The 24,337-nt window shown below is 36.5% G+C and overlaps 1 protein-coding gene across 2 annotated transcripts in view; it reads right to left on the bottom strand.

The window, feature by feature from the left end:
- LOC143436006 (rho GTPase-activating protein 20-like) overlaps nucleotides 1–24,337 on the bottom strand; it is a 55,761-nt gene that overhangs the window by 2,012 nt on the left and 29,412 nt on the right. The window contains exons 8-17 of one of the 2 annotated variants that reach the window (XM_076919827.1): nucleotides 23,913–23,954; nucleotides 22,728–22,809; nucleotides 16,993–17,070; nucleotides 15,126–15,979; nucleotides 14,872–14,935; nucleotides 11,711–11,896; nucleotides 7,971–8,141; nucleotides 7,468–7,608; nucleotides 2,762–2,871; nucleotides 1,500–1,686 (exon numbers count right to left, since the gene is read on the bottom strand). In XM_076919827.1, coding sequence (XP_076775942.1) covers nucleotides 15,893–15,979; nucleotides 16,993–17,070; nucleotides 22,728–22,809; nucleotides 23,913–23,954 — 289 coding nt within the window. In that variant the 3' untranslated portion in view covers nucleotides 1,500–1,686; nucleotides 2,762–2,871; nucleotides 7,468–7,608; ... (2 more) ...; nucleotides 14,872–14,935; nucleotides 15,126–15,892. Of the gene's footprint in view, nucleotides 1–1,499; nucleotides 1,687–2,761; nucleotides 2,872–7,467; nucleotides 7,609–7,970; nucleotides 8,142–11,710; nucleotides 11,897–14,871; nucleotides 17,071–22,727; nucleotides 22,810–23,912; nucleotides 23,955–24,337 lie in introns of both variants that reach the window. The other variant, XM_076919826.1, reaches the window with a different exon arrangement.

Raw genomic sequence — 24,337 nt, 5'->3', positions numbered from 1 at the left:
TGAGGTGCAGGACAGGAAGCACAACTCTTACACAGGTTCTGCTTCAGTTCTTGCCTCCAGGTTCCTACCCTGCTTCAGTTTCAAACCTGACATTTCTCCGTATTTAACTGAGAACTAGAAATAAATCATGAAGTGTCTTCTATAAGTTGCTTTTCATCAGTGTTTTATCATAGCAATAGTAGCAAATTAAGCTACTTTCTAAAGTGAACAAGCTGTTCCCTGGGCTTTTCTACTTCATTAGGAGTAACAACATCACCATGACTTTCTTCCTGTGCACCTTATTCCTGGAAACTACTAGTAAAAATATACCCTTGTGCTGGGTGGTGGTGGCGCACTCCTTTAATCCCAGCACTTGGGAGGCAGAGGCAGGCAGATTTCTGAGTTTGAGGCCAGCCTGCTCTACAGAGTGAGTTCCAGGACAGCCAGGGCTACACAGAGAAACCCTGTCTTGAAAAAAAAAAAAAACAAAAAATACCCTTGCTTTCATTTCTTTCTGTTGTGTTTTTTGTTGTCTATCTTTTTTCCTTTTCAAAATGTATATTCTTCATTGATGCTCTGTGAATTTCTCATCATGCAACCCAGTAACACTCATTTTCATGTCCTTCCATATCTGCCCTCTCCACTGAAAACTCCCCCCCCAAATTAAAAAACAGTTAAATCAAGTTTTAAATTAAAATTAAACTGAGAGAAGAGGAGGTTGTGAGGAGCAGACTTAGTGGAGGTTACTTCAATCAGGATATAAAGTAAACAAATAAAGTAGTAAAAATATTAAAGCATATGAGTGTATAGTTAATTTAAGAGCTATAGAAAACCTGGGGTAAATAGACCTGAACTAATGCAAACATACACAATTCTTTTTTATATAAGTAGGATTTGGTACTAAAATGATAGAAAGTATATAAAATATACAACTTTTTATCAATATTCTTTATATCACATATTGTGTTTATATATATGTACATAATTATATATAAGTATATATATACACACAACAAACACACACACACACACAAACAAACACATGTATTTAAATTGTATGTAATTTGCTTTTCTATGACCAGAAGTGCACTTGGGGTGAGTTTTTCATAATTGTAATATGTCATAACAATGAAGCACCACTATCATGTGCTCCCAGTACATCTACAATAGAAAACCAATAAACAAAAAAAAACCCTAGTTAATCTGGATTTTTTCAACTTGACTGTTGTCTTTTGGACACAGCATGTTGTTGGTTAAACATCAGTATCTAAAATCAATATATGAAAAGAAAGAAAAAAAACAGTAAATAACAAAAGAACCAAAAGAAATTATTCATTTCCTTCAAGCTACATCAACTATCTCCCTTTCCAATCCTTCCTGAAATAGATCAGTGCATATCCCACTCTGGAAGAATGCAATCCCAGGGTGTCCCTTAATGTCAATGAGCTTTCTGAGGTAGTCCCAGTTCCTGGATCACCATGAGGACTTTGTTCCCAAAAGAAAAAATCAGATCCTTTTACCTTTTCTGAGCAGTCCCTCCCAAATAATGAGTTCCTGCAAGTCTGATCCCACAGCACATGAGGAGCTAAGTGGAGAGATAAGAAGTCGATGTCTAGGTGAATCCTGGAAGAGGTTTTAATTTTTAATGATTCACGGATAAGATGGTTGAGCAAGAGGACATATGGTTGTGGCATATTCAATGTAATACTATAAAAAGAAAAAGGAGAATTTTACTGTTGATTGTCTAACAAGTAATGTTACTTAAAAAAACTCTAAATAAAAAGAAAAATGAGCATAAATGTTTTGTAGATCAGCTACTTTTAAAATCAAAATTCAAAAGAAGAATATACAGCTAATGTATTGCCTAGAATATTTTCTGCAAATCACTTCTCCCTATAGAATCATGGGAATTTTTGAAAATTATGTATGAATATCTGTGTGCTACATGCTACCCACAGAACCCAGGGGAAGGTGTCAGGTTCCCTGGAAATAGAATAAATGAAGATAGTTACAGTCCATGTGTGTTCAGTGTATGGAAACAGTGTTGTTAGACAGTGAACCATCTTTCCCGCCACAATGAGGACATATTTAATATCTAATGTAGTATGAATAGACATAACACACTTGTGACACACTGGAACATGAGGAGTATAAAACACACTAGTGACCCTACACAATACAGTTATAAAAGCTTCTGCTATAGGTAAGACAGAGATACTAAGGTCATGGGTAGAAATTGGAGCTCAAAGTTAATTTTATCTAAGAAATCATTCCATGCAGTATCACCGGCAAGAAAAATGATTCAAAAAGTCAAAGCTATACCTGACCCAGACCTCTCTAGGTAGTTATAGTTAAGAAAGACAAACTCAGTAATAGCCTAATTTTCTAATCAATGACACATATTAAACAAGTACAATATTCACAATACTATGGTAATAATATTAGGATGTAAATAATCCACAAATATTATACATACTAATTTATTTCATACAGTAACTCAAACTAGGCTGACCTGCACACAACTGTGTAGCATAGACTGTCTTGCAAACCATGGCAGTTATAATGGAGATGACACACAAATGGTGGGACTACAGACATGGTACAACACTCTTGCTTGAGAAAGGCACCTGTTTATAAAGTGACTATACATGTCTGAGAAAAGGGAACCTCTCAGAATAGGACATCACTCCTTTTTATAGTCCTGTAAATACAAGCCTATGTACCTTCAAATTGCATTGCTTCTATCTTTGTGCAGTTCCTCAATATCTTACTCTATCATTACCTTTGTGTGGCAGAATTGTTTCCAAGCACAGAATCTTCATCTGGGATACTAATCCAATTTTCATATGAATCTGAAGAAGACCAGTTTCCTTGTATATTTCTAGTGAAATCCTTTTTTTAATGCCCAAAAAAAAAAAAAAACCAAGCATAGTAATGGTCAATGTACAGTGTAGAAAGTATTTGGGAAACATTTTTGTATAAAAATAACATTTTAGACCAGTGATTCTCAACCTGTGTGTCAAAATCCATAAGGGGGTCACAACCCATATATCCAGCATATCAGATATTGTTGGGGGCCGACTTTTAGCAGAAAGCGGCTATCAGCTTTGCAGCCATCTTGAGCCATATACCCTGACATGTGACTTGCATTACAATAGCCTACAACAGCTGAGAACACTCTGATAATCTTGGTTTAGATACCTTGAGATTAAAGGTGCGTGAGATTAAAGGTGTGTGAGATTAAAGGTGTGTGACTTAAGAGTGTAATTTAGAGATAAGATTTAGAGACAAGACCTAACAGGCATGTTTAAAGGTGTGACCAAAAGGCGTGGCTTAGAAGTGAGACATATAAAAGGCAGAGAAAGAACAGATCAGAATCAGACACATCAGACATTAGGGAGACACAGAGGAGAGGACCAGACACAGCAGAGAGAAGACAGGTAGCAGGCACTTGGAAGAGAACTTGGAAGAAGTAACTTGGAACTTGGAGGGACTAGGAGCTAGGGACTAGGCACTAGGAACTCAAGACTTAGGACTTAGAATGAAGAATAAACAGGATTGAATTACACTCTGTCTGGTCTGCATTCTTTGAGTCCGTCCTCACTCTCCCTCTTGCTGAACTCCGACCCGCAGACCAGAGCAGCAGCTTGGGCCGGGATCAGTGGCAGCCCAAACATGGTTCGGCCTGGGCCTCAACATTTTGCTTGGGCCATGACAAGATATACCATACATTATGCATTATAATTCACAACAATAGCAAAATTTCAATTATAAAATAAGAGCAAAATGGTGTTATGGTTAGGAATGACCACAGCATGATGAACTATATTAGTGTCTCAGGATTAGGAAGACTGAGAACAGCTGGTTGAGACCCTACTTTCTTAAGAGATTCCCAACCTGTCACCAACCAGAATTTTGGCTCAAATTTGGAACATACAGGCAGGAGTTTATGTGTTATTATGCAAGACTAGAATCAAAGAAGCAGAGTTCTGGCTCCAGTATCAATTAAGTAAACTTACTGTCTATTCATATTTCCTTTCCTGCCTTCCAGTCCACACTACTACCTGCAATCAGAGATCTGCAGTCTACTTCAGCCTGAAGCTCTGCCTGTCTCAAAGGCAGCCAGCTCCTATGTGGGACATTCAGATAGGAGCCTATCATAACTCCTCTCTGAGAGGCTCCACCCAGCAGCTGACTAAAGCAGATAAAGAAACCAACAGCCAAACATTGGATGGAGCTCAAGGACTCCTGTGGAAGTGTTGGGGAAAGGATTCATGGTCCTGAAGGAGATAGGGACTCCACAGGAACAACAACAGAGTCAACTAACCTGCACTATTGGCAGCTATCAAAAAGAATACCAAAGCTCCATCATGACCTATGGCATGTATGTAGTAAATGTGCAGCTCAGTCTCCATGTGGGTTTTCCAACATGTGGACTGGGGGCTATCCTTAAAGCTGTTGACTGTCTGTGGAAACCCTTCACAAACTGGCCTCAGTAGAAGAAGATGTGCTAACCCTGAAGAGAGTGGATGTGCCAGGGGGTGAAGATAACACAGGGGACCCTAACATGCTCAGAGGAGAAGGGAAGAGACTCTGTGAAGGGTGATGAGGGAGGGGTCAGCATTCAAGATGAATAAATGAATGTGTAATGATAATAATATCAAAAATAAATAATAAACAATAATTTTTTAAAAAAAAGCAAAAAACAATCAAGGAACAAAACCAAATGCTTCTTCAGAAAATAATCAACCATCAAACAATGACAGGGCCAGAAAACACCTCATTCTGATCATATAATTTGTTGAATTAGTACTTTTCAGTTCACAGTAAAGTTGGAATATACATGTACAACTCTGCTTACAGGCTCACCTGGAATAGTAGCCAATGTTCTTACATGACCACCCTGTTTTACCTGTGAGAAGGTCTTACAGTTTCACATCCATTCCTTAAAAATTGTAAATATTCAACTATTTAAACTAATAAAATTAATTGTAAGCAGCGGGTTGTTTGAAGAACAGAAAAGTGTCTTTGTTCATGAAATAAAACAATTAACTTTCACAGGCGAAGGATAGCAAATCAGAAAAAATGGATGATTCCCAGATATTTCTGTACCTTTAAATTGTTCTCCATACACATGGTCACCTTCCGTTATTGATCCACTTTTCCTTGCATCATGAGGCCCCAGGCTTCTGGCAAGAAGAGCCAGAAACACTTGCCAAGCTCAAGGGCCAGGGAGGGATAATTCAGTACCTTTACCTAATGTTATTCAGCATGCCTACTCTCAGACCTTTGTCTTTTCTTGATATCTGGGGCCATTGCTCCACAGTCTACTGAGAGAAAAGCTGAGATCATGGCCAAAATAAAAATAAATCAATGATATTTGCTTCAGAGTTACTGCTGCTCACTGCTAAGTTAAGTGTTGTAGATTATTTGCAAGTAGGTTAGGCTAATTTTTGATTATTTGACATGGGGTTAGGATGGCAATACCTGGCAAAAATGAAAGTCCTGCTACATATTTTGGTAGAGAAGGAAAAAATTTCATGCATCTACTGGACAGATGGTAACATCCAAGTCTCTTATAATCTATTATTAGTTTGTGGTGGAGTATCTATTTTGTACTGTTTTTGTTATTTGTGAGAAATATTTTTTTATGATTTAAGACATGTATATTTTAAAACAAAATATTACCACTATTCTTCCTCCTTCTGCTATGCACTCACATGCTACAGTTATAGAGGTGACATGAGTGGGAACATTAGTAATGCCAAAACAATGCCCATCTGATATATGAGGAAGTTAACTTCCAACAGAAGGTGTTAACTTGTGTCTTTGTGATTAATCTTTGAGCTTGTCAGACTTTTGCCCTCCTTGCCTCTTATCCAGAGGTCATGTGTCCTAAGTTCAAGGAAACTGTGAGCATCAGGTAATCTCAAGGCCAGAAAGCACATATGCATCTCTCTAGCGATGGTGAATGTTGGTGATACAAAATCCTTCCTTACCATTAAAACTGAACCTACAATAAGCAGGGCCTCTTCATTCCAGTCAATCTGCAGTTGAGTGTTAATTTTATACTACAGGGACCAGCGTAATTTTTACAATAACAACCTGGATATTTGATCAAATTCTTGCCCCTTTTCCACAATTATGGATAATATATCTTGTGTGGATAAGGACAAGCTTCTATTATTACAGATCCAAACAGCAGAAGTACAAATATGTCTTTTAAGGTAAATCAGAAACTTGGCAATTATGGATGCATAGCTACAACTGAAAGGAATGAAGAAGGCATTGAACTTTTTTTCTTTTTAGCTTCCAAATATAGTATCTTCCCTAACCATTATTCCCAATTTGAAACATCAAGGTTGTCTTGGAATCAGATAATCCTCAGGACTGAACCACACCAAAGCATTTTGGTCAATGGTCCTCTCTTACTTTTTTCTTCTTCTATGATTATCTTTCTCAAGCATGCCAATCTAAGTTACTATTGGCCATTTCTCTTATGAAGACCAAATCACTATTTTACTTCCTGTCTGCCCTAACCTCTATTATAAATCCTATCATTTGTGTTTTTAAGAAAGCTTTCTTTTTCACTACACTTCTGAGACTTTCATTTCCTTCCTCTGTGACTTCTTATTTTCAACTATCTTTATCTAAAGATACTGTCACATTTAAGAACCCAGTGAACTGAACCCAATTTCAGTCATTTCCCATGTTTTCAGTCTGTAAAAATGATGACCACACACAGATTTACTCCATATTTTTGCTCTTTGAAATTGATTACATGATTACAGTTATTGATGACGGAAAAGTCTGCTCTAAAATACCTGAGGAGTGGGCAGTAATTCTCATGTGTCTAACAAGATAAACTTGTTCCCTTGCAGCATAAATTCCTGATGAAAACTTAGTGCTAAAATAGATGCTGGACATAAATGATTATTATACACTAAGTGGAAATCTAGTACAGTATTTAAAATACACTAAACTATACTAGGTGGCAATTATATATAGTCTACTAGGATAAAAAGATCAATATATATAGTAAAGAACAACATGTCCATCTAATGCATTGATAATATCAAATAAAGGTTTGTAGATATTTTTAATTATAAGATGGAGTAATCTCAGAGGCGATGTCATTAAGGTAAATTCTAGGTTAACATGGAATCATAACACAGCTGACAGAATTGATAGTTGGAGAATGAGGGGGAAACTTCCATAGATCCATTTCATCCAACATGCTGGTGAGTTTGGGTCTTTGCTGAAATCAGTGCAAAATATAGGAATACAATTTCTTTTCTCTCTTTTCATTTTTCTTTAAATTAGAAGACTCAAACTTTAGTAGTTTCTATTTCTGTTTAAAAAATCTTACACTCATGAATAGGTTATCTATTACATTCATTAGTTTGATGAAATAATTTACACTTAGAATGAAGATTTCCAGAAATTATGTGAAATAGGACAACTCTAGAAACACAAAATGAAGCTCACAAGTATTGGACCAGGCAGCATTCTGTCCATGGAAACAGTGGGTGTAAATTGACGAACTAGTTGGTTTTTTTGCTGCTGATGGTGGATTCCGAAAAATTGTTTTCCCGGTTTCAGACACATTTGCTTGTAATTTCTCTGAATCTAATAAAGAAGGAAATTGTTATTTGTTGTAACTGAATTCACTTAGGCCTTGCATGCCCTTCACATTTTGTAACCTGAATGCCTTCTGCATCACCACAAATACACAGAAAATAACTAATCAGTATTATTACATTTATAATAATGACACTGATTCATAAGGCACTGGATATCTAGTTGTATATGGCTCATACTTCTGCCATAAAATGTAAATTCTTGTATTTGCCTTGAAAGCTATGCATATAGGTAATGGAGTCAAGCAATAATATAGTACCAAACTTTACTCCTCCTCTGTGACTGTCTAACTAAACACCCATGGGCAACTTAAATTAACAGCAGTATCTGCACTTCACAACAAGACTTGCCTGTGGGCAGGTTGCCATCAAGACAAATAGAACTCAGCTCTTTTCCAAAGGGTTGTTCTCTTGAATTAACTCTTGGGACAGTACATGATTGGTACAGCTGAGGAACAGAGCCACGACGGAAATATGATGTCACCAAAGTTTTTTGTTTCTTATCATGTCTTTTCTTAACATCTGAGGAGAAAATGAGATCATTACATGGAACGTGTAATTTCTACAGTTCTTTTAAAAAACCAAATTTCCATTGCATTAAGTCTCTGTTCTACTGGGTTAGTCATCCTATAGTGTCTATATATTCTTTCCAATGCTCTACACTGTTACCAATCTTACAGAGATGTCTCTAAGACAGGATGTAGGTGTTCTCTATGACATGATCTAGTGTGAATACTGAGAAGATGATGCTCTGTAAGTCACATTGCATCATAAGATAATTGATATCCAATTGAACAAGTTCCCTGAACTCTGTAGAGGCAGGTGCTTCAGTAGTTATATCTGTTTTCATAGCCACCTTCACTTTTATTCACATCAATCAGTTTTCTATCGTCTTCAAATGTCATAGTGAAGCTATTCGCATCCTGAGTTTTCTTGTTGTGCTTGAAGAACCATTGTTAAACGTCTCTCATCAGTAGTATGTCCCCTTCATAGGAATGTATGTATGACTATTTTATCCAACTCTGGACCATGGTTTTAACTGTGTAAGTTCAAATCTGAGATCAAAGTTTAGTTTTCTCTTCTAAGACTTATTTTCAAAACTTGGACCACAATGAAATGTTATATATGCTACTTAAAACAAAAGCATTCAGAATAAACAAAGGAGTCATATAACAAAATATAAAATAAACAGTCTTTGTGAGTGTAGAACATACACGCTATTTGTCTAAAACAGAATAGTCAGGCCTGAAAACACAAGTAACATGATACAGACTGAATAAGATGTATGAGGTTTTGTGTGTTGTATGTATGTGTTCAAATCCACATGAATTTATCTGTGTGTGTATGTGTGTATATGCACACACAAAAACTTTTTATAAAAACAAAAATGTAAAAACTATAAAGGGGGTACATTTGAGTAAAGAGGAAAATAATAAAATTACACTATTATTTTTTTAAATCCAAAACTCAACTTTAAAAGCCCCATTCCTTAATTATCACGTCTATTTGAAATGCAGACAAAGGTGTATAAGACACAAGGTATTGAAGTTAAATCAGGATCAGATAAACCATCTAAATGGTACCATAACCCCTAAAGAAATAGAAGCAGTCATTAATAGTCTCCCAAGCAAATTAAGTCTAGGACCAGATGGGTTTAGTACAGAAATCTATCAGACTTTTCAAGGAAGACCTAATACCAATATTCTTCAAAATATTCCACAAAATAGAAACAGAAAGAACACCACCCAAATAGTTCTATGAATTGACAATTATGCTTATAACTAAACCACACAAATACCCAACAATGAAACAGAACTTCAGACCAATTTATGTCATGAATATTGAATCAAAAATACTCAATAAAAATTCTCACAAATCAAATCCAAGAACACATGAAAACAATCATGCATCATGGTCAAGTAGACTTCATCCTAGGGACTCAAGAATGGTTCAGTATATAGAAACCCATTGATGTAATTGACTATATAAACAACCTCAAAGAAAAAATCCACATGATCAGTTCATGAGATGCTGAGAAAGCATTTGACAAAATACAATACCCCTTCATGATAAAAGTCTTGGAAAGAACATGAATTCAAGTCCCATACCTAAACATAGTAAAAGGAATATAAAGCAAACCAGTAGACAACATCAAACTAAATGGAGATAAACTTGAAGCAATCCCACTAAAATCAGGGACTAGACAAGGCTGCCCACTCTTTCCCTACATACTAAATACAGTACTTGAAGTCCTAGCCAGAGCAATTAGACAGCAAAAAGAAGTCAAAGAGATACCCACTAGAAAGGAAGAAATTTTAAAAAAACTCTACTTGCAGATGATATAATAGTATACTTAACTGACCCCAAAAATTCCACCAGGGAACTCCTCAACCTGATAAACAACTTCAGCAAAGTGGCTGCATATAACATTAACTCAAATAAATCATTAGCCTTCCTCCACTCAAAGGATAAACAGACTGATAAAGAAATTAGGGATATGACACCCTTCACAATAGTCACAAATAAAAATACCTTAGTGTGACTCTAATAATAACACCATTATTTTTCCAGGCAATAGCATAATTACAATTTTGTTCTGTATGACAAAATCTTCAAGTCTCTAAAGACATGCCCCAACATCTAACAAGGACATCTTTTCCACTATGTTCATAGCAGCCTTGTTTTCAATAAACAGAAGCTGGAAAGAACGCAGATGTCCTTCAACAGAGGAAAGGATATGGAAAATGTGGAGCATTTACACAATGGAGTACTATACAGTTACTAAAAAAATTACTTCATGAAATTCTTACAAAAATGGATGGAAGTAGAAAATATCATACTGAGTAAGGTAATCCAGTCACAAAAAAACACACATAATATACACTCACTAATAAGGTGATATTAGCCCAAAAGCTAGGAATACTCAAAATACAATTCAAAGACAACCTGAAACTCAAGAAGAAGGAAGAACAAAGTATGGATGGGTAATTTGGTTCTTCTTAGAAGGGGGAACCAAATAATCATGGGAGGAGACACAGACACAAAGTGTAGAGCACAGACTGAAGGAAAAGACATCCAGAGACTGCAACACCTGGGGATCAAAGCCATATAAAGTTACTAGATCCAAACACAATTGTGGATGCGAAGAAGTGCTTGCTGACAGGAGCCTGATATAGCTGTCTCTTGAGAGGCTCTGAAAGAGCCTGATAAATTACAGAAGTGGATGTTCACAGCCAATCATTGGACTGAGCAGAGTCCCCAGTGGAGAAGTTAGAGAAAGGACTGAAGGAGCCAAAGGGGTTTGCAACCCTATAGGAAGAACAACAAGATGAGCCAACCAGAGTCCCAAGAGCTCCCGGGACTGAACCACCAAACAAAGAGTACGCATGGAGCAACTCATGGCTCCAGGTGCATATGTAGCAGAGGATGGCTTTGTTGGACACCAATGGGAGAAGAGGCTCCTGTTCCGGTGAAGGCTTCATGTCCCAGTGTATGAGAAAGCCAGTACGAATACGTGGTAGTGGGTATGTGGGGGGACACCCTCATAGAAGCAAGGGGAGAAGGGTGGGATAAGGTATTTTCATAGGGGATAACATTTGAAATGTAAATGAAGAAAATAGTGGATTAAAAAAAGAAGAAAACTTGAGTCTGGCCTAAGAGACTAATGTTATTTCTACTTTAGTCTGAAAAAGATGATCTTCAATTCCATACATAAAACTTTCCTGTTTCTCTTGCAATACAATAGCTTAAATGCAGTTTGTAGGTCCTTTTCTGCTTTGATCATGAAACTAAGGAAAATCATGTTCTAATGGGAGAAAAGATGTTTGCACACACACTCATGTGCATATAGTGTCTGGGCATGCCAGCGTATGTTGACTATCTATCTAGAACAAGTATAATGTTCTTCCTATAATCAAGCTTCATATAACAATATAGAGATCTCAGGCTAGACTTGGGCCATATTGTTTTGTTTGCGGTTTGTTTTCTACAGTGCCCCTTCCTCAAGCAAGAAAATGACAACATGCATTGGTATTTTGTGCCAAATTGAGATGGGAACTGAGATGGTACTTGAAGGAAGATGGAGGACTCACTTTGCTGCTGGCTTGTAGGTGAGTATGTTAAGGCAGGCTTTAAGATGAATTGCCCCTGTGCATCCAAGTATATGTCGTTCACAAGCAGCCCAGGCAAGCTGGGAAAAGCAGGGAACATTTTTGAGTTCCTTCTATTGAAGTTAGTTTGAAGGTTGGTCAGTATAATATCATGTAGACACTCCTGGCCTATAAGAAGAAAATAAGAGAATGAATTAAATCTAGTAATAATGAGTGGGCAAACCTTCCAATGGGATTTAACATGCACTGCTGTGCTTTGTGTCTCATTCTTCTTCTGGACAATGTAGACTGTATACCCTAAGCATTAGGAGACTTACAAGGATATTATAATAAAGGAAGGATGTATAAGCTGAAAACCCTAAAATCGAGGAGATAATTTTCAATTTATCACTTTATTTATATCTACCAGAGCACTTTGTTTGACAGATTCTGCTGTGTTCTGTTCCAACAGTATTAAGACCTGCCTATTGTAGTCTTGATATCAATAAGATTTTTACATCATGAGAAATTTAGTTTACTTGCCTAGTTTTATATTAATCAATTTAAATAATTCCCCCTGCATATATGTCTTCATATAATTGGGAGCATGGAACTCTATAAGTAATACTATTAGCCATAGAAAGCACTTCTCTGTCTAATACTTTTTTCTCTCATGATGACAACCACATTTATAGAGAGTCCATTTCCATTCACAATATGAGGACAGGGCTTCTTGGAATCTGTGAACTGGAATGGCCTCTGCTTCCTCCCATTGCTGTTCTCCTTCACAATGGTCAGGGTGATGCTTTATGGTCTAGAAAACACATGAGCCCTTCTGGACACACAACAGTTTCTTAGTACTCCAGTTGGAGACATGGACCTGGAAGAATGTGGCCTAATAATGAGGCAGGATGAATGTGTATGCAATAGACACCTTTTCTCATCACAGCAGATAATTTAGAAACTGAAGGTTATGAAGAGTCACCAGAGGAATGTGTACAATTCCAAAGCTGGATAGACAAATCGTGTTTCTTCATAGAGCCATATGAACGATAACAGATGAAGTAAACTCTCTCCTATCTGCTACTGCTTGGGAGGTCATGCAAGCACATTTAAAGAACAATTCAGTGTCTTTAAGGAAACTGCAATTCAAGACATTTTTTCTTGTGTGTGTGTGTGTGTGTGTGTTTGAAGATTTCTCACAAGCAGTAAGAATAATTCCTTTCTCACAACACAACTTTTAGACTATTCCAACAAACAGTTAACTCTGGGCCAGAAATACAAATACAAAATTGGAATTAAATCAATGTTCTTAATGTGCTCTCCCCTGTTTTAAGTTATTTCTTCTCTAATGAAATGTCAAAAGAGTATGTGCTGTGTGATAGACATGGTTTTCTAGGAAGTATGAAACCTTGGCTTTGTCCAGTTCTGATGAATCACCAATATGATTAAAGTCTTGATTTGCCTTTGTTTCTGACACAGATGGAATGTCAGTGCTACAATGAGAGCAAGATTTAAATCAATATTGAGATGAAAGGACTCCAGATCCTTCCCAGTGATCAATGGGAAAAAATATAGACATGAGGGATACTTACTAGCATATGGCCTGTGAGTTGAAATACACATTTAAAATCATGCTGAGAAACTAAGAAGAGCTTTAAGTTCTTGGGATTTCTGAAGCATCCATGATGAACAAAGCTCTTCCAAACCTTAAAATGTTATCAATTTGACACATTTCACTCCATAAATTTATTTTAAATGTCTGCATTTATCTTTTCATGGACTGAGTACTGCTATTGTGTCCACCTTATAAAAAGTGAAAAGACAAGATGATTTTGGCAGATTCCTGTATTTTCAGCACTCATTTGATTGAAATGGTAAGGGCTGAGAGTTCCTTACTTGCCTGAACTCAATAGCGATACTCTGTTGCATGAAGGAAAATAAAGTCCAATGAGTGGGTTAAGGGTCTAGTTTACTAAACCCCTGAAAATAAATATTGAGGACAACCAAAAATATTGGTTTTGGATTCCTTCAAATGATCAAGAATATCCCCACAGTTTCTTTTCATGATACATGAGAAAATTTTGAATAACAATATTCTCTCATCTCCAAAAGACATTGTTACTGTCACTTGTCTGAAGGTCACCTTATGCATTAGAGCTTCATGTTTCCGTTAGCTTTTAAAAGATCAACTTTGCAAGCACTCTTGATCTCACAATTTAAATCTTATCCAAATGCTTCTGATCATTTTATTACTATTATGTATTTGGCAATAATGTAGTTAGGGAGAAATTTAAAAACTGCATTAGAAGGAATGGCAGGTGATTCAATCAGGAAGTCTCCAATAATCTGATAATGATTTCTCATTCAGTAGGGGAATTACTGGTCAAAGGAAGATGTGAACTGAATATTTCACATGGACTCAGAGATATATATGCATATTTCTGAGTTATGAAACACATTATGTTTCATTATGAAACATAATCTACATAGTTTAGAATGAACAGAATTATTTTTAAAGTTTCCAAATTTCTTACTGCTTATGAAAAACCTTCACACAGACACAAAAGAAAAAAAGGCTTGTGGCTGAAGTTTCCTTAAAGACAGTGAGTTGTTCTTTGAACCTGTTTTCATTTTAATTTTAGACTTGTTTCTGGTTGTAACTGTTTGGCTTCTATGTACATCTTTGTACCATTCTGAGCCTGATACCTGAGCAGGTCAGAACAGGGAATTTGATCTCCTGAAACTGGAGTTATGGATGACTATTAGCTATTACCTGGGTGTTGGAAATCACTGAAAATTTTCTTCTACTTGTAGAATTTTCTGTAATGATCACCAAATGATTTTTTTCAGTTATTTTCTTCAGAAACAATACATACCGAGTTTTGTTTATTCTCTTTTTAGGAAAATTATGTTTCTCAAAAAAACCACAGAATTTCAGTTGTTTATTTTTGTTAGACCTACGACTCTTTCATAATGACATGTTATCATGTGCCAGAAAGCTGTATTAAAATTATTAATTATGAATATAATAAATGAAAAACTGTTTAGTTATTTTGCTTTAGTGTGTACTTATATTTAAGACTAAATAATGAAAACATTGAGACTTGAGGCTTAGATTACTGAACTCAGCTGGTCCTTCCTTAGATTTTCCTGTTACTTACCTTGGAGTAATCTTGGAGCTTCCCATTGGCCAGGACAGAACCACAGTTGGTATTCTTCAATGTACTGGGAGCCAAAAAGAACCAACCGTCACAAATAATCTGACAGTAGAATCTTGAAGAATCTAGTGGTTTCATTTCTTACAATTTCAAGCTCTCTAGCAGGGAAATTACTAGAACCAGTATTAATGGCATGTGTTCTGACCACGGGTTTGAGTCATCAGGACTAATTTCAGAGGAAACCCTTGGGTACCTACCTGCCTTTCCTCTCTGAGGAAACCTTGGTCTATTGCACAGTAGAATAATTGCATTCTGCCATCAACAGTAACAAAGAAAATATTATAAAATTACTTGCATAGATCTCTCCAGTCTGTCAGTAGAATATTGAAGGTTGATTTGGTTTGAGCACACCCTAGTACCCACAGAGTCATATACTCCCAGTGATTATGCTGACTTGATAAAGAACATTTGAAAGCTATGGTTGCTTCAGCAACATGAAAAAAATAGACCAAAACAGAGAAGCTTTGAAGGTGCCTAGGATTACACACAACTTTGGTTTTCATTCAGAGATAAGCAGCCTGTAGAAAGGACAAAGGTGTGTCTAATTTGGAAAATAGGCCAGATACTGGAAAGAAGTTCCACAACATTATTATTGCACACCAAGTAATGGATCCATTCAAAACAGTCATATAAATAGAAGGTCCTGTTGAAGTATTTAGAAGCTGCTGAACCCTGTGGTTGCATTAGGGATAGGCTGAAAGAAGCTGAGGAGGATGACCCTGTAGGAGGACCAGCAGTCTCACTCAATCTGGATCCCTGGGATTTCTCAAACACTGGACCACCAAAATGCAGCATAGACTAGCAAATATGAGGCCCCCAACACATGTACTGCAGAGGACTGCTGGGTCTGTGTTCAATCAGTGATGATACACTTAATCCTCAAGAGACTGGAGGCCATTGTGTGTTTTGAGGTCAGGTTGGGTGGCATATGAGGGGTGGGGACATCCTCAGGGAGACAGGAGGGTCAGGAAAAGGTATAGGATGTTGAACAGAATGAGTGAGGGTGGATGCAGGCTCGGCAGTCATCAATGAAATATGGAGTGCAAAAAACCTAAATAATAAATGAAAAGAAAGAAATGGTTAGCAACCTCCAGGATTGACTAAAGTGATAATATGCTCTAACTGGTATTATCATTAATTGTACTTTCTTGCTGATTCATGATTAAATCAATAAAATTGTCCCATAGAGTTCTTAAGTATTACACTAGGGGATTAAAGTCCACTCAATCAGACACGCTTACCTACACCCACCGAAACATACAAGGAGAGGAAATAGTGAGTCAGAGAAAGAGTGATAGAGACTGAGAAACAGAACGACACTCAGGGAGTCATCATACAAACTCACAGGAAGTGATAGAGAGCAATGTACACACGTTCAATAAACACACATACTCACACAAAGACAGAGACAGAGAGACACACTCACACAGAAAGTCAGAAATAGACAGAGATACACATGCACATTTAAAACAGAAAGACCAAATATACAGACATGTATGCAAAGAGAAAGAACATATACAAAAATCTTTATTATAGATTTAAAAATAACAACACCACACTAGAACATGCACACTTACACCTTGATGCACAGAGAAATGAAAACAAGAAGGAATGAGAGAGGATAGAATTTATATACCATGAAGGAAATCAATAAAATTTTAATGAAGAGAAAGTAAGAAAGAAAAAATGAAAAGAAAGAAAGAGAAAAAAATCTTGTCTCTAAGATTGGCATCTTTTAAATTATTGTGCGTGCATATGACCAATTAATCTCACTTTGTTAGGATGCATCTTTAGTGTCTAGTAACACTAAAAATATAGCTCAATATCCTTGGGCTATGAGTTTAATTTCTATGGAATCGTAGATAAGAAATTCAAGAAAAAGTCCCTGTAAAGATTATTATTATATCTTAGATACCATTGGTTCTAAAGGGAAAGGATTGTAAAATATGATTTGTAAATTTATCATGATTAAGTTTTATATGTATTATTTATTTGCATACACACTTGCACATACCTCAAAAACAAAATTCAAGTTTAACTCAAAGTAACTTGAAAATAACTTACAGGCACTCTAATCATCGGTAGTAGCTTCTTCATTATATCATTCACCATATCGATGGTTGTTGCTGGTACACATAAAGGCTATGAAAAGTACAGAGAAGCGTGGTATAAAATAACTTTGAACCTCATGATTACAAAATTAGTGTCTAATCATTACTATAATCTAAAGTCTGTAATGGCAACTCTAATACAGAAGAAACAATTAGATTTATTTCCTTGAGTTAAATCGGGAAGACTGTCAGTCTACCATATTAATCACAAAATTAACTATGTGGGTACTTGGAATTCAAACATAACTGTAACAGGTTGTATATAATGAAGGATTACTAAGTAGCCATGGGTGCAGGAGCACAGAATCCTGGTTTTTTTTCTTGAATTATGGCAGTGGAAAGCAGGGAGGGTGGTTAACACAGAGCAAAACCCTTTGCTTCCTTTCCATCCAGACTTCATCATTTTACATCCTTTCATTCATACACAGCATGAGCTCAGTTCTAGGAAAATCAGGACAAATGTAGCTGCACTTAAAAAATCAAACAAGACAAAAACAAACAAAAATAAAAAATTATAAACAAAACAAACAAAAGATGAGTGAGTACTCTCTTCATTATCATGCTTTGTATACAGTTAGATAATGTACAGATATACAACACTGAAATAAGTAATGGTGATAGAATTAGGAACCCGAAATAAATAATTTAGAATTACTCCATCACTTAATACTGCCAAGAACAAGCAAAGTGCTTGTATTATTAGCTCTCTACCACCTCTCACATTTAAAAATTGCTCCAGAGACCTAGGAAAACAGCAAGAAGAAAATAGCATTAAATCAAATGATACGAATCTGAGAAGATACCACTGTTACACTGGAATTCTAATACATTACCAAAGTGTATGACAGTGAGTAGATAGGTATATCTTTATGAAGTTAGTTTCTACAGTATCAGCTATTTGCCATAAGCATTGTAAGTTTCTCAGAAACAATCCTTTATGTAAGAATCATGACACAGTGCTGACTTCCCACTATCTATAACCAACCTTGACCCAAGACCAAAGGAAACCACTTCATAAGCCATCTCTTTCACAGAGTTTTCTTTAGTGTCTTCTAACTGCTGGGCATAACCTATTACTCTGAAAATAAGTGTGTGTGTGTGTGTGTGTGTGTGTGTATGTGTGTGTGTGTGTGCCTGCACGCAGGTGTGTGTTTTGCTGTATATTTCTCCAAGACCCTATCATAACATGCCAGTTTACGTGAATTTTATGAACAAGGACATCTCACACTACCTGATTTTATATCTTGCTATCCATAGAGTAACAATTAGGCAAAATATCTTAGAATGTGTATGAACAGCTCTGTTCTTGTAGTTTTAATGTAAACACGAAGGAACCAATGTGCGCATCTGCTCAGAATGTAGAGTTAGTCATCTAAAGGTGAAAACATAGCTCATGATTCAGAAATCACATATTCTAGAAGAACATAGTCGAACACCACATACATGAGCACACATACACATGCATGAACACACACACTGACACACACAAATGGAGCATAATACATTAAAGCTTCTGATATTTTGTTGAGTATCTGAAAACTTCTGTAAAATTTAAAAACAACAAAGTATTATTATAAAAAACCACACAGGAGGTAGAGAAATAATTCACATAGATTTTAATTCACATATTGTGAAATACTGTGTTATCAGAGAATTTCAAATATATTAAGATCTACTAATATTTGCAAAGATGTTACATTTCTTTTTGATGCTGATGTTGTTTATAAAACAGAAATATTTCAGAGACAGAGTTTTTAACCAAAATAGTTCTAAAAATAATGTTTTTAAAGCACGAAAATGAAAGACAGATGGGAGGTTTTTTAACATGTTAAAATATTTCTTGACTCATGGTGAACCAGGGATATGTAAGTAATTCTCAGAAGATCAGCCTTATGATAGATCACATGTTCCTACTACGAGGAAAAAAATTAGTAATTGTTCAATGATACAAAAATGTTTACTGTATAAAAAAGGAAGTATACACTCAGATAAAAATCCTGTAACTTTTTAATTTATATATTAATAAACAATGTCAAACAGTGAGGTTTTGCTATCACTAAGGTATGAATTTCAAAACATATTACTTAAAACCATCAGGGCATGTAGAAAAATGCTGTCCTCCAGCCATGGCATAGGCATTGACTCATGAAAACAGTGTAGTTAATTGTTATCTCTACAATATTAGGTCAAAAACTCAGTATTTTACATATTTGTATTTGAAGTCAAGAATAGGAGAGGACATGCACAACTTAGGGAGAAGTTTGGGGATATCTTAGGATTCATGCAGGTGAGTAGGCAGTGGATTTCTATAATTATATGAAATTATCAAACAAAGATGATTTTAGAATCATCTCCATCTATGTTTTAAAATATCAAGAGAGTCTGAGAAATCTACGTTCACTCCTAAAAATAATTTAAAGAAGTAAAATTGCAAGGACAAGAAATCCATAAGTAAGAATAGTAAAAACATTTTCCTAATTCATTGAAAGGAAAAAAACTACAGGATTATCTTAAGTAATGAAATACAGGGATGATTCAAAGAACTCTTAAACCTAAAGGGCCAAACTGTAAACAAAATACCAAAGAAAACCACCAAAAACTGGCAAATACATGAGTGATCATTACTGAATACTCACTAGGGAACCTGTAGAAAGAAAAGTGATGGAGGATATTTATTCAAATTAGAAGAATATTTTCAATTCCTGAAAACATCTCTTCAAGATCAAAAGGGAATTAAACATAGCATCTCCTGAAGAAAGGCTGAAAAGTGTCTATTACCAATCTTCAGAAATACAGAAAATGTTTTCAACAATTAAGGCAGGATAAAATATGAAAGCACTAGAGTTGTGGGTGAAAATAAGTAAAAATGTTTCCTTTAAGGAGTTGGACCTAAGTCACAGCGGTGTTGTAAGACACCAGGGAAATTGCTCATGTACAATGAGCTTTTGCCACAGCTGACATCAAGCAGCAGAGGCAAGAGAACACTTCCCTAAAGGACTATCTGCTCTTCTTCTCTTCTCTCTCCTGAAGACAAACCTAGTTCAGCCAAGCTAGTGAGTGTTCTCCTAATTTATGTCACTGGATAGAAATTACTTTACACTACATTTTTCTCTTTAAGTACTGATTTTATAACCTAGAAAGATGTGCAAAAGATGCCCCACCATGCCACAGGTGTCAGTGTTCCACTATGTTCATAGCAGACTTATTTGTGATAGGCAGAAGTTAGAAACAACCCAGATGTCCCACTAGAGAAGAAAGGATCCAGAAACTGTGCTTCATTTCCTGTTACTCAGCTATTAAGAAGGAAGACATCCTGAGTTTTGCATTCAAATGGATTGAGCTAGAAAATATCAACCAGAAGTGAGGTAACTCAGACCCAAAAGGACATGCATGGTATGTTTTCACTAATGATCAGATATTAGCCAGAAGAAAGAAAGAAAGAAAGAAAGAAAGAAAGAAAGAAAGAAAGAAAGAAAGAGAAAGAAAGAGAGAAAGAAAGATGATAGATAGATAGATAGATAGATAGATAGATAGATAGATAGATAGAATGTACCAAATACCCATGATACAGTCCACATATCTAAGTAATGTCAACAATCTAAAGGACCCAAGTGAGGATTCCTCAGTCCCACTTGGGAAGGAAAAAAGCAATCTCAGGTGGGGAGGGAGAGAGGGACCTGGGAAAGAAAGCACACAGGGGTGGAAGAGCCTATGGGGGGAAGAAGAGACCTGATCTTGTACTGGGCAAGGGAAAAGGACTGAAGCCCTGAGGGCCAACAGAAAGAATGGAAACAGCCTAAGGAGGTAGGAAGTACTGGGGACCCTCCAAAGTGCACCAGAGACCTGGAAGGTGAGAAACTCCCAGGACTCTAAGGGAGGGAACTTAGATGAAATGCCCAACAGTAGGGAGATGGAATGTAGAGAGCCCACCTCCAGCAGGAAGACAGGGCATCAAGAGAGGGAAGGGGTTGTCATCCCACAGTCTAACTCTGAACCATATTTTTTCCTGTCTGAAAGAACTGCAGGGATAGAAACGGAAAGAAGCCTGAGGAAAAGAAGGCCCAGCAACAGGCCCAAGGTAGGATCTAGCTCAAGGGAGGTTCCAAGGCCTGACACTATTACTGAGGCCATGGAACACTCACAAAAATGTATGTAGCATGACCACACTCCAGATGGCCCAACAAGCAGCAGACAAGAGCCAGATGCAGATATTTACACCCAACCAATAGACAGAAGCTGTTTATCACTGTGGTTGAATTAAGAAAAGGCTGGAAGAAGCTGAAGAGGAGGGGACCCCTGTGGGAGGACAAGAAATCTCAATTAATCTGAACCCCTGAGAACTCACAAACACTAAACCACCAACCATGCAGCATATACTAGCTGATATGAAGACCCCAACACATATACAGTAGAGGACTCCTGGGAATGGGTCAGAGAATTCGCACACAACCCTCAAGAGACTGTAGACCCCAGGGAGTTTAGAGGTTTGGCTGGGTGTGGGTATATGTGGTGGAGACATCTTCATGGAGACAGGAGATGGGGAGGAGGTATGGGATGTGGAACAGTTGGAGGGTGGATGTGGGGAATGAAATCTGGAATTTAAAATGTAAATAAAAGATGAAAAAGAAAAGAGTATGAAGATCAAATTGCGTGGTGATCATTATACACATCTTGGTAAGTTGAGTGCAATTTCAAAAGTGACGTGTTCAAATATTGACTCTAGGTACGTATTATACCCATTAGCATTTATAAAAGTCAGAGAGATGGTGATCCTCTGGGCTACATTCTGTTCTGCTTTACAGTAGGAATGGTCTTCAATGCTCTGCATGCTGCATAACATTTAAATTTATGATCTGCACTAAAGCCAATAGTGAAAATGGAACAATAATATAAGTATTAGAAAAAATAGACAAGTATTTAATAGCTGTGTGTGTAACTCAATGATAAAATTACTATGTAGTACGTGTGAGGTCATGAGATATATTCTAAGCTCTGTACACACCTATGAACACACACCAATGGTAAGTTAATAAAAATATTTCTAAACAGAAGATACAAGAAAAATATATCCATATGCCTAGAACATTCAACTAAATAAGAGGATCAAGAACCATGATTATGTACTGGGCCTTCCAAAGCAGGTGTCAGGATGCGCAGTAAGAGACATCCTGAAGGAGCAGAGGACAGAGGTATAAAGATAAAAAGTTATGATCCATCTGGATGAGGGGAGGAAATTAATTCTTGATAATATTTTGCTTTGTTTATGGTTATCTTATATAATTATTTGATTAATCAGAAATATTAAATAAATGACACTTGAACAACACATAAGTTAATATATAAGAAATAAGAACTTGGGATAAAGCAGCTTAATTTTAATAATAATAATCCTTGGCTTGGAAATGTATGCTGTTGCAATTACCTGACTCAATTTTCAGTCCTTTAAGAAAAAATATTTACTCTTTTATCTTGCTCTATGATGTGGATCAATATTGCTTCATATTTTTTTCTACATTTCACATATAAAAGACACATGTGTGCATGCCATACACTTACAGCTTTTCCATATACATAAATTCTTACTATCTCCCCCCTCCACCTTCTTCTTTGTTTCCATCTCCTTTACTCTACAAACTGCCTCTCTTTGCTAGTCATGACCTTGAAATTTCAGTTTTGACTTCCACATACACTGTCACAGGTTGGGATGTTCTCAGTGAATATCTGCAGTGAGAATGTTTTCTTGATACCATTCTTGGCTGTATCAATGGCTCTGCTCAAATGCAATAAAAACACAAAACATAGTAAAATTAATTTGTTAGTAGTTTCTTTTAAGCTAATCACTGTTAATATTTTATAAGTACCATCTTAGTGTTAAATACAGGACAATCAGTTTAGCAATATGCATTATTGGATTAGGGAACATTTAAAAATGTTTCAGAACCAAAACCTCGGTCAGGTAATAGTACATTGATCTAGGAAGCACAGCCTGTCCTCAGAACTTTTTGTTTGCAAGGTTATTGTCATCATGACTACATCTGGAATGAGCTACAATCCAGAAATGAAGGGCACACCTGTAATCCAAACCTTGAGGCTGGAAGACACAGGCTTTTGACTTGGACCTTGACATGCAGATCTTGAGGCATAGGTGCCATGAATTGCTTAGGCCCAGGCAACATAGAATTGGCACACCCACCCATGGGATTAATATCCCAGGAGACTGAGGGACGTGGATCTCTGAGTGCAAGGTCTGCCTGGAACAAAGCAAGGTCCCAATGTAGGCATGGTGGTACACACATCTGAGCCACACCTTCTGATGGAGGTCTACATAAGGACATTGACAGAAGGCAGACTCACTCTTCTTTGCCTGACTGCAGTTACTGCCAGCACATCTGTTGATATCTACTTCTTCAGGATTCCAGTTTATACAGAAGATCAGGTGAAACAAACTAGCCTCATGGGCTGAACAACTATTAGATTTTTTGATTTCCCATTCACAGCTGCCCAATGTTGGGTTGGTTGGACTACAGAATGTAAGTCATTACAGTAAATTCCCTTAAATCTGCTTGACCTCAAAGGAGAAAGTAGCAGATGGTTTGGATGCACACGGTAGAGTAACATCTATGAAATGGAATTTAAAGTAAGACTGAAGAGTACTGTTTACTCCAATAGAAAGAGGAGACAATGAATACAGAATTCCTCAAAATTAAATAAAATATGCAATAGACAGGAGACTCAAAAGCAGTATCCAGTGATCATCTAATCAACAACATACTTGGAGACAGGCTACCAAATATAATTTTAAGAAAGAAATAAAGCACAAACTGCAATTCTCATATCAGTTACAGAATTAAAGTATAATCACAAGAAAAATACCTTTTCAGAAAATAATACCATTGATCTTTCTGTTCTTTCGAACTGTAATGTTAAAAGAGATAAACAGGATTAGAGACGAGAATGATAAAATTATTTCACATAAAAATTATAAAAATTATTATAAGGCAATGGCCACCATGAGGGTACAGGGGTAGATGGCATTTCCCACATGACTGCCCTTCTGAATGACATGTTTCATGGAACACTTGTATGACAGGAAGTTGAATATAGTGTGGAAGCTAGTTGGGAATGTCAAGACTTGACCATGTTCTAAGAGCTGTGTGATTATGCCTGGGTCAGCAATTACTTCTAGCATCGGTTTCATATATATAAAAGGATAGTTAGTTGTTGAACATAGGTAGGAGTGGAGGTTCTTGGTTCTGTGAAGGCTGGATGCCTGAGTGTGGGGGAATATGAATGCAGGG

The sequence above is a fragment of the Arvicanthis niloticus genome, chromosome 22 (assembly GCF_011762505.2).
Source record: "Arvicanthis niloticus isolate mArvNil1 chromosome 22, mArvNil1.pat.X, whole genome shotgun sequence".
Taxonomy (NCBI): Eukaryota; Metazoa; Chordata; class Mammalia; order Rodentia; family Muridae; genus Arvicanthis; species Arvicanthis niloticus.
The sequence above is the reverse complement of the archived record's forward strand: the minus strand, read 5'-3'. Positions and strand labels throughout refer to the sequence as shown.